Genomic DNA, 11,630 nt, shown 5'->3' with positions numbered 1-11,630 from the left:
TAACCATTCAAAGACTTTCAATTCTTTACAATTGGTACCGTTACTGTCTTTACATTTTCAAAGTTCAAAAGTTTTGCCACCCACGTGGCACTTTTACATATTTACATTCAGGGGGTATACCCCCAACACCCCTCCCCCTCAACTCCCACGGGAGAAGAACCCTAGACTGTGGTCCTTCCCCACTGTCAACCCCCCCGAAGTTCCACTTCGCTTGTGGGCACAGAGACGCCGGCACTTGTCGGCGCTTTATATAGCCCTTGGTCCGCTCAAGGGGATGGAGCCTTTTATGCGCAGCACTGTGATTGACGTTAGAAGCAGCCTGTTACCTGGAAAAGGTCCGAGCCAATTGGACCAACGAGTGTCAGACGGAGGCGGGGTTTCCGGTGTGTCTGGTTGTGCGTTGTTGCTGAGGTGAGTAAACACCGAGAAGCCCCGGAGGTTGCGGTGGATTTCATTTGTCGCTCCGCCGTTCACAATAATGTCGCCGACGGGGCCGGCTTTCAGAAAAGAGATCCTGTAAAATTTTGTTTTGGGGTATCGGGTACTCCTGATCTTGATTTTATATTTCCTGCTTCATATACATTTGGTTTCGCTGAAGGATCTTTTGCAGCCGGGGACGGTGAGTGCGACGGCGGCCGCTTCCGCCCGGCGTACCCGGGTATCACCGAAAACCAGTACTTTTATAAATTCCAATATGAAATACGAACCGTTTTTCATTCTATTTTAAAGTACATTACAAAGCCTGTTAAAGGGGGGAATTGTGAATGTCCTTTACAGCAAAGTTGAAACTCGAATGAATTATCCCTCTTATCCCATTTGCCAAAGAAACTGATACAAGTTGTTGTATTTTTCGTTTTGTTTAAATCGTGCCTTGTACTGTATTTTCCCCCTATGAAACCTGCGACTTCCCTGTTGTCGAATGAATCGTTAGTGACGTGAGAAGTTCTCCATTAGTGGGATGGTTCGGATAACGTAATTGGAAGAACAGTCAGAGGCCAGGAATAGTACTTCATTCAGATTTGTGATTTCAGTTTCAGTTCAATAATGTCCTAAAACCTTTAAGATGACATTTATTTTCTCTCGTTGGTTTGCATTTGATCTTTTTTTCCCAAATAACATTTAAATAGATTTTCTTTTCGTTTAAGAGTAATGTGTTAGAATATTGTTGTAATGCAATTCTTACTAATGGTGTTACTAATTTCTAATTTAGAGTGTGAGTTATTTATTTGTTTCTACTTTATTGACAGACTTCAAATGCACTACTCCTGTGAGTTTTATTTTGTTTTTAACTGCACAACCACTTACAGCAATGTTGCAAAAAAAAAGAGCAACTTGACCTTTAAACTCTTTCAACTTTCAATATATATTAAAAAGCTCAAGTAGTGCAAAAAAAAAGTAGTGAGGTAGTGGTCATGAGTTCATTATCCATTTGGAAAGTTGAAGCTGTTCCTGAATCGCTGAGTGTATGCCTTCAGGCTCCTGTACCACCTCCCTAATGGTAGAAATGAGAAGAGGACATGTCCTGGGTGATGGGGTCCTTAATGATGGATGCCACCTTTTTGAGGCATCGCTCCTTGAAGATGTGCTGGGGAGGCTAGTGCCCATGATGGAGCTGGAACATGAAAGAATCATGGAATCTCTTTCTTTAAAGTAAAGTTGTTTGAGGTTGAAGATGGTTTGATTTTTCTCCAGTTCTTTGGGTTACAAGAATAAGGCCAATGTAAGACCTGCATACTATTGCACATGGGGTGGGTAATGCTTGATAAGGTAATCAAAGTTCAAGGTAAAATTTATTATCAGAGTACATACATGTCACCACATGCTTTTTCTTGCAGGCATACTTAGCAAATCTATAGAACAGTAATTGCAAACAGGATCAATGAACTGTGCAAATGCCAATATAAATAAATAGCAATAAATAACAAGAGCATGAAATAACAAGATAAACAGTCCTTAAAGTGAGACCATTAGTTGTGGGAACACCAGAAATAGAATGAATGTAGTTATTCCTTTTTGTTCAAGAACCTGATGGTTGAGGGATAGTAACTGTTCTTGAACCTGCTTGATAGGGTAATCTGTAAGGTGATCTGCTCCTGTCATTCTCATTTGATTTTCCATGAATCAGTGTAGTTCTCAGTGCCATCCAAGTTGCTGTTGTTCAAGATTTGAACAGTCTTTGGATTTGGATACCTAAAGAAGAAGGTTGATAGTGGTCCTTGGTTTTGGATATGTTAAGTGTAAGGCTCACTCTTTTACTCTTCACCAAAGAGTGGAAAATGATAGGGAGCTTTTCCTCCATCTGTGCCCACCCTGGACTGTACATGATGCAGCTTAGTGACTGAAGTTGGTATGACCTCTTCTGGATGTCATTGAGTTTGAACAGATTTCTAAAAGTCCTGCATCATACCAAGACTGCTGGAAATTTGTCTTAGTTGATATATATACACACACACACACAACATTGTATGGAGAAATACTTGACAGTGTCAGGGTGTCAACCTAGCTTGAGATCGATCTGCACTGACTTTAGGTCTGCTAGTTGCATACCATCATATACCTGATACAGTATGGAAACAAATTTTGACAGGCAGCCAAACTGGAGAAGGATGTCCCACAGCCTTACTATGTTGAAGTCAAAGCTTTTGTGAGGTCATAAATGTACACATAATTGATGCAACCCTCTGCTTTTCTTTTGGAGCTAATGTGTGGTAAAGATCTTTGTATCTCTGAGAGGACAGAAGCTTTGCTGTGATTTGGGGAACAGGTCTTTGTTGCAGGAGGAGTGGTAGAGGCTGGACCTTCAATTGTGAATTTTGCCTTGTAACACCATTCCACAGCATGCTATCTGCTCTAGCCTCATCATCACCCCTGATACATCCTTCTGGCTGTTAAATGACCAATGATATGCCATAACTTTGATTGCCTTCAAGAAAGATGATTGTAAGAGTGGGGAGAGTAGATTAACCAGAATGTTGATTAGATCGGAGAACTTTAGTTAAATGGAAATATTAAATAGGCTGGTTTTCTTGAAGGGAATTTGGTTGAGGGATGTCCTGATAAATGTATGTAATTCATAATGGAAAGTGTATGGCTCAGGACAAATTGAGCTGTGGTGTTTTGCCTGTTAAGATTGAATAATCTGTTGTTTTCGTGCTGAGGGAATTGGTGTTTGAGTCAGGGACTGGGAAGCTGGTGATGAAGTGCAGGTAGAACGACCTCCCAACAGGAATTGTGTTTTGCAGTCGAGGGTGGGCATGTAGAGGTGGAGGCTGATAACTGAGTAAAACAATTTTGGTGTTTTTAGTGAGTTTTTATTTTTATGTATAAATAGAGTCATAGTGTTATACAATCATAGAAACTTGTCCTTGCCAATGAACTTGATAATTTAAGCTAGTCCCATTTGCCTGCATTTGTTCCATGTCCCTTGTCTAAGCACTTCCTATCCATTTGCATGTCTAAATGTCCTTTTAAATGTTACTGTACCTGCTTTCACAGCTTCTTCTGGTAACTTGATTCATATACTGCCACTTTGTGGGGGGAAAAGTTGCCTCTGCAGTTTTTAAATATTTTCTGTCTCACCTAAACCCTATACTGTATAGTTTTAAACTTTGCTACCTTGGGAAAAGACTGTTTATTCTTCTTTTCTAAGGCCCTCATGATTTTACATGCTCTATAAAGGTCATCCCTACACCACAGAGGAAAAAAAATTCCCAGCCTGTCCAGTTTTCTTGTTGCTAGGGTGGTTGCTGGGGAAACTAAACTAATTATTCAATATTATGAACAGAAATTTGGTGTTAAACCCTTTAGTATAATCCTGTAAAGTGCCATTGGACAAATAATTAATCCATAATTTTGTTAGCATTATCATGGAATTTAATTTTTTTCTTCCATTTCCCTCACATAATCATGATGAGCGGTTTAAAAAAACTTGTCAGTTTTCTATATCATAGAACTTAAAAGGTGCTCTCAAGTTTATGACTGGGAGAACTATGATTGTTTTAGCACCTTGGAGTCAGAGGAAGATGATCCAACTAGATTTTAACTTTTAATTTCACAATCCATACTTAAGGAGAAAAACAAATTGAAATAACTTTTCTTTTGTTAAAACCACGCTTTTGCCAAATTTGATGAGGCCAATTTTAGTACTTTTTTGATTATTCGTCTTGTATCAAATTCAGTACATATTTGAGACCAAAACTTTTTGAAACCCACTTGTGATTCAATATCATGGGACATATTCATGGAGTCAGCTACTAGACAATTACTCAATATGTACCACTCTAGAGCAGCGATCTATTGGTGGGGCTTATTCCATCACTGGACTTCTGTCTCTTTACATTTGTGTTACTGGCCGTCCTGGGATGTCCTGGTGAATATATTAATATTTCATTTAAATTTCAGAATACATAAATAGAAAAAATCATTGGTATCTGAGATGATTTATCTTAAAACATTTGATAAGGTAGAGACTTCACCCAAATTAGTAGTTAAACAGACATATGGTTATCAAGATCCTTTTGTCAAACTCTTCATGTGAACTTTTTCATTGGATAATTTGAATGTATCAGTGTTTTGCATGCTACATGTGATCTAGATCATGATTGACATCTTTGAAAAACAGTTTCTTAGTAGTCCAGGGAACTGATTATAGAGAGGAGAGGGAAACCAGAGGTCCATGAGCCTATCCTCATTGGAGGATCAGAGGTGGAGAGGGTTAGCAACTTTAAATTCTTGTATGTTACTATTTCAGAGGGCCTGTCCTAGACCCAGCATTTAAGTGCAATTGCAAAGAAAGCACAGCAGTGCATCTACTTCCTTAGGAGTCAGGAGATTCGGCGTGACATCTAAGACTTTGACAAACTTCTATTGATTTGTAGTGGAGAATATATTGACTGGCTGCATCAAGGCCTGGTATGGAAACACTAGTACCTTTGAATGGAAAATCCTTCAAAAAGTTGTGGATTTGACCCAGTATATCATTGATAAAGGCCTTCTAACCTTTGAGCACATCTACCTGAAACACTGTCATAGAAAAACAGCATCCATCATCTCACTTTTAGGTCACTTGATCTTATTATCTCATGTTCTTGTTATTGCTATGTATTTATATTTACATTTGCACAGTTTGTTGTATTCTGCACTCTGGTTGATCTTTGATTGATCCTGTTGTAGTTACTATACTGTAGATCTGCCGTGCTTTCTTCTCACTGAGAATGGCCATAGGAAAATGAATCTCAGGGGTTGTATATGGTGACATATATGTACTGTGACAATAAAATTTACTTTGAAGTTTAGATTTGGTTGAAGCAGATTTCATTTGATGTTTTGGAAATACATATGATAATATAGTCCAGGATTCTTCCTGTCTATGAATTCATATTGTTGAAATGAAGCCAAGAAATCTTTCTGTATGCACAGAATTTAAACTTCCTGTGCAGGGAAATAGAAAGTGAAAGTTGAAGTACTGAATGTTTAAATTGTTTAAATTGAGCTCTCTACTTGAGGGCGTTAGTGCAGGTGTGCTACTCCTAAAAAAGCGAAGAAATGAATGAAAGATTTATCCTAAATATTACTGGTGAAAGTGACAGTTGATGTTTTGGTTACTGTGACACAGATGGGTGAGACTGGTTGAAGGTGGTTCTGAGCTGCAGGCAGGTTAAAATCATTATTTGGCCAGGCAGTTCTGTAGTTGGTGCAATATGTTGGACAGAAGCTATTTCAAGTAAATAGAAATTCTATCTTTGTGAACTTTTGAGTAGTTTGCTGTGAAAATACTTCAATCGGGTTGGTGAAACTTATCGGTATTTGAAGGGCTGAGAATTAGTAGCTTTTTGTTTGTCTGATGTGGTGTAATTTGTTTGAGATACAGGACTCTAGCTAAGTAAATGAGCAGAATCAGTTGAACAGCTGCATTAATTTGTATGGGAGATCTTTGTAAATTAGTATTGTCTCATTTGGTTTACAAAGGGAAAATGTAAAACGTGCAGGTACTGTACATCATTGGTGGGGCAAAATGTTTGAAGCTGTAAATTGTGACCATTGCATTTTGTTATCATTCATCAGTGAAAATGATTTACAAAGCTTGGGTACTTTTCCTCTGAAGCTTATCTTAAATTTTTTTTGCTGTCTGAAATCTGACTTAATATATGGTTTGTAGGAAAACCAGGAGCATTCTTTTGGGATAGGGGATAAAGGAGAAAGAAAGGTTTTGGCGATGTATCCTGATTTGATTTAAAATAGGTACAGTCCTGTTGTCGGTATCATATTTGAAAAGGCTTGCTGTCATCAAAGCATAACTGAGCACTAATGTATTTGTCTATTTTGTTTTGTAGTTTTTGAGCAAAAGCAACCATGTCTGACAGTCAAACTGAGGAAACCCGACTATGCGCCAACTGGTAAGAGACTAACATAGATTATTACTTCAGGAAATTGCCGAAGGATGTATTTGAAAGCTGCTTTGTCTCTCTGAGCGTATATGACTGTTGCTCACATCACCTACTCTGACAGCAACAACAATGGAAATAATAAGGGCATCAAGAACATGAAATTTGTAATGATTTATGTTCTGCTAATTAGACACTATTGCGCCAAGGAAATATGTCACTTGTTTTTGATATTTGAATTCAGGACAAATAATGCTATGAAAGTAATTTAAAAGGAAGGATTGTGGTTGTTCTAAAAGCTGCTCACTGTCACCTTCTCAAATCCTGGAAAATTAGTGTGGAAGAAATCCAGTTTGGTAGTATGGCGGAATTTACAGAGACTGGAAATTGGTCCTAGATCCGTAGTCCGAATAATTCTCTCCAAGCTTATTTTTCTCATTATAATATTTCTGTCCTGCTTTATTTTAGCTTTGTTTTTCTTTGCTTTCTGTATGGCTTCAATGTGGAACTTTAATGATAATAGACATTTAAGTCTAAATTAGTGTCTGGCACTTGAGTGGGGATTAACCATTATGCCTGTATGCAGGAATCAGCAGGCACTGGCAATTTGAGAATATTCAATGAACAAACAATAGATAGAAACATAGAAAATAGGTGCAGGAGTAGGCCATTCGGCCCTTCGAGTCTGCACTGCCATTCAGTACGATCATGGCTGATCATCCAACTCAGAACCCTGTACCTGCTTTCTCTCCATACCCCCTGATCCCTTTAGCCACAAGGGCCATATCTAACTTCCTCATAAATATAGCCAATGAACTGGCCTCAACTGTTTCCTGTGACAGAGAATTCCACAGATTCACCACTCTCTGTGAAGAAGTTTTTCCTCATCTCGGTCCTAAAAGGCTTCCCCTTTATCCTTAAACTGTGACCCCTCATTCTGGACTTCCTCAACATCGGAAGCAATCTTCCTGCATCTAGCCTGTCCAATCCCTTTAGAATTTTATACGTTTCAATAAGATCTCCCCTCAATCTTCTAAATTCCAGCGAGTATAAGCCTAGTCGATCCAGTCTTTCTTCATATGAAAGTCCTGCCATCCCAGGAATCAATCTGGTGAACCTTCTCTGTACTCCCTCTATGGCAAGAATGTCTTTCTTCAGATTAGGGGACCAAAACTGCACACAATACTTTAGGTGCGGTCTCACCAAGGCCTTGTACAACTGCAGTAGAACCTCCCTGCTCCTGTACTCAAATCCTTTTGCTATGAATGCCAACATACCATTTGCCTTTTTCACCGCCTGCTGTACCTGCATGCCCACCTTCAATGACTGGTGTACAATGACACCCAGGTCTCGTTGCATCTCCTCTTTTCCTAACCGTTCAGATAATAATCTGTTTTCCTGTTCTTGCCACCAAAGTGGATAACCTCACATTTTTCCACATTAAATTGCATCTGCCATGAATTTGCCCACTCACCTAACCTATCCAAGTCACCCTGCATCCTCTTAGCATCCTCCTCACAGCTAACACTGCCGCCCAGCTTCGTGTCATCCGCAAACTTGGAGATGCTGCATTTAATTCCCTCGTCTAAATCATTAATATATATTGTAAACAACTGGGGTCCCAGCACTGAGCCTTGCGGTACCCCACTAGTCACTGCCTGCCATTCTGAAAAGGTCCCGTTTACTCCCACTCTTTGCTTCCTGTCTGCCAACCAATTCTCTATCCACGTCAATACCATACCCCCAATACCGTGTGCTTTAAGTTTGCACACTAATCTCCTGTGTGGGACCTTGTCAAAAGCCTTTTGAAAATCTAAATATACCACATCCACTGGTTCTCCCCTATCCACTCTACTAGTTACATCCTCAAAAAATTCTATAAGATTCGTCAGACATGATTTTCCTTTCACAAATCCGATGATTTCACCTCTTTCCAAATGTGCTGTTATCACATCTTTGATAACTGGCTCTAGCATTTTCCCCACCACCAATGTCAAACTAACCGGTCTATAATTCCCCGGTTTCTCTCTCCCTCCTTTTTTAAAAAGTGGGGTACATTAGCCACCCTCCAATCCTCAGGAACTAATCCAGAATCTAAGGAGTTTTGAAAAATTATCACTAATGCATCCACTATTTCTTGGGCTACTTCCTTAAGCACTCTGGGATGCAGACCATCTGGCCCTGGGGTTTGTCTGCCTTTAATCCCTTCAATTTACCTAATACCACTTCCCTACTAACAAGTATTTCCCTCAGTTCCTCCATCTCACTAGACCCTCGGTCCCTTACTATTTCCGGAAGATTATTTATGTCCTCCTTAGTGAAGACAGAACCAAAGTAGTTATTCAATTGGTCTGCCATGTCTTTGTTCCCTATGATCAATTCACCTGTTTCTGACTGTAAAGGACCTACATTTGTCTTGACCAATCTTTTTCTTTTCACATATCTATAAAAGCTTTTACAGTCAGTTTTTATGTTCCCTGCCAGCTTTCTCTCGTAATCTTTTTTCCCTTTCCTAATTAAGCCCTTTGTCCTCCTCTGCTGGTCTCTGAATTTCTCTCAGTCCTCAGGTGTGCTGCTTTTTTTTGCTAATTTATATGTTTCTTCTTTGGACTTGATACTATCCCTAATTTCCCTTGTCAGCCACGGGTGCACTACCTTCCCTGGTTTATTCTTTTGCCAAACTGGGATGAACAATTGTTGTAGTTCATCCATGTGATCTTTAAATGCTTGCCATTGCATATCCATCAAGATATTCAAGATATGCCATCTTGAATAGCCACTCTCTTTTTCATGTCAATTTCTGATATTTCTGTGCATGAAAGTTAGTTCAGTTCTTTTCTGAATTTAACTACTTTGTTTGCTAATCTATCAGATAAAGCTGTGTTCTTAAGCTCTTGTGTTGAGTGCTGATCAGAGGCTCTTTGAGGTACTGTAAAGTTAGATTCTGCTTTTTAAAATTGAGTTTTCCAAACAGGAATATTTAGACAGTGAACTGGTGAACAGCAACACACAGAATACTGGAGGAACTCAGCAGGCCAGGTGGCATCGATGGAAAAGAGTACAGTTGAAGTTTCAGGCTGAGACCCTCCAGCAGGACTAGAGAAAAAAAGATGAGGAGTAGATTTAAAAGGTGGGGGTGGGGAGGGAGAAACGCAAGGTGATTGGTGAAACTGGGAGGAGGAGGGGTGAAGTAAAGAACTGGGAAGTTGGTTGGTGAAAGAGATACAGAGCTGGAGAAGAGGGAGTCTGAAAGGAACGGACTCAAGGCCATGGGAGAAAGAAAAGGTGGGGGAAGAACACTAGAGGCAGGCAATGGGCAGGCAAGGAGATAAGGTGAGAGAGGGAAAAGGGGATGTGAAGGGGGCGGCAATACTGGAAGTTCAAGAAATCCAGTTCATGTTATAAGGTTGGTGGCTACCCAGACGGAATATAAGGTGTTGTTCCTCTAATCTGAGTGTGGCCCCATTATGACAGTGGAGGAAGCCATGGATAAACATTTTGGAATGGGAAATGAAATTAAAATGGGTGGCCATTGGGAGATCCCGCTTTTTCCGGCAGAATCTCTGCAAGACTTAATGTTGAGCCACATTGTATCTATTAAGTAATGTACTTTAGTGACCAAGACTTTCACCAATTTAAGTTCTGCCCCAAACCATTCAGTGGAGGTTTTTAGTTGGCTGGTTTGGTGAATATCCAGCTGTGCAGAAGTGATTTGTTCTTTCACAATAGGTAGAACATTTAATAGAAAATTGTTGATGTGACATAATTTTTATCAGGGAGGGCTAAAGAAATGTAGAGGGAGACTTGAAATAATGACAACACAGGAATTGGCTGTAACTCTACCAGTGTCAAATACTAGCCAGTACATTTACTGCAATATCTGCTACAAGACCAGACTGCATGAGATTCTTACAGGGCTCCACCTAAAAAACTTGAAGTTAAACAACCATTCATAAATAATATGAATCACTTTTAAAACAATGGGCCAGAACTTGGGGCCTCATCACCAGCAGCAAGTCTTGCAGCCCTTGTATGTTATAAGTATGAACTTGCCTTTTCTGAACTTATTAAAATAACCCATCCTTGGCTAAAGTGATGAAGCCCCCTGCTTTTTGCAGGTAGTTTACATAGTGTGTGGCCAATCATAAAACTGCAGTTAGAAACATTCAAAACAGCTGAGAACTATTACAAGTGAATGGAAGAATTAAAAAAATATTCTTAAATAATTTGAAAAATCATACCACAATTATTGGCAGAATCGCAGATAATAGGGAGGTATACAAGGGTGAGATGGATTGGTTGGTTGAGTGATGGAGCATCAACAGTCTTGCACTCAACATCAGTAAGATCAAGGAATTAATTGTGGACTTCAGGAAGGGAAGTTCAGCAAACATACGCCAATTCTCATTAAGTCTCTTGCAAATTTCTATGGATATGTGATGGAGATCATTCTGACTGCATCACTGTCAGGTATGGAGGATTGACATAGGCTGCAAAGGGTGTAGATGCAGCCATCTGCATCATGAGCACAACCTGTCTGCTGTCCAAGACATCTTCAAAAGACAATGCCTCAAGAAAGTGGCATCTGTCAGTAGTGTCCTCACCATCTGCGATATGCTCTCTTATTTCTGCCATTGGGAAGGAGGTATAGGATCCTGAAAACCCATACTCAGCATTTTAGGAACAGCTTCTTCAACTCTGCCATCAGATTTCAGAACCATTGATGATCCTATAAACATTACTTTGTTCTCATGGACTATTTAATTTTGTAACCTAGAGTAATTTTTTTTTGTGTTACTTTGCTGCTGTAAAACAACAAATTTCAGAAAATGCACCAGTGATAATCAACCTGATTCTGAATTTAAAATACTTATAACACCTTTTAAGTTATCTTATAGGCTCTTGTTGCTATCTTTTTCGTTTGCTGGGGATTTGCAGCAAGTTTCATTATTTTTCCTTTCCATCTTTTAAAATGCATTGGAGTTAGTTAATTTATGCAATAGTTGTACATTTATGGGTAACCCTTGCCCAAGAGCAACATAAACAGACTTTTCAGCAGAAATATCTACTGGTTTTCCTCCATTTCATTCTGTGGAAAGCTAAAATAACGTTTCATCGTGCCTTGGAGTACAAATTTGAAGTCAAATGTGAGATCCTCTGGACTGTATTTTCTTTAAAGTATACAGGATGATATCTGTTATTTAAATAATTTTTGATCCTTTTGCAAATACTCCTGCTTTTTGTTTT

The 11,630-nt window shown here is 39.3% G+C and overlaps 1 protein-coding gene across 2 annotated transcripts in view; it reads left to right on the top strand.

Moving 5' to 3' along the window:
• The first annotated feature begins 370 nt into the window (after positions 1-370).
• The window catches only part of LOC140738471 (TRAF-type zinc finger domain-containing protein 1-like), a 51,789-nt gene continuing 40,529 nt past the window's right edge, over positions 371-11,630 (top strand). Inside the window, exons 1-2 of one of the 2 annotated variants that reach the window (XM_073065783.1) lie at positions 371-411; positions 6,333-6,395. In XM_073065783.1, coding sequence (XP_072921884.1) covers positions 6,352-6,395 — 44 coding nt within the window. In that variant the 5' untranslated portion in view covers positions 371-411; positions 6,333-6,351. The other variant, XM_073065782.1, reaches the window with a different exon arrangement.

Source organism: Hemitrygon akajei, chromosome 14 (genome assembly GCF_048418815.1).
Source record: "Hemitrygon akajei chromosome 14, sHemAka1.3, whole genome shotgun sequence".
In the NCBI taxonomy this organism is placed as follows: Eukaryota; Metazoa; Chordata; class Chondrichthyes; order Myliobatiformes; family Dasyatidae; genus Hemitrygon; species Hemitrygon akajei.
The sequence above is the reverse complement of the archived record's forward strand: the minus strand, read 5'-3'. Positions and strand labels throughout refer to the sequence as shown.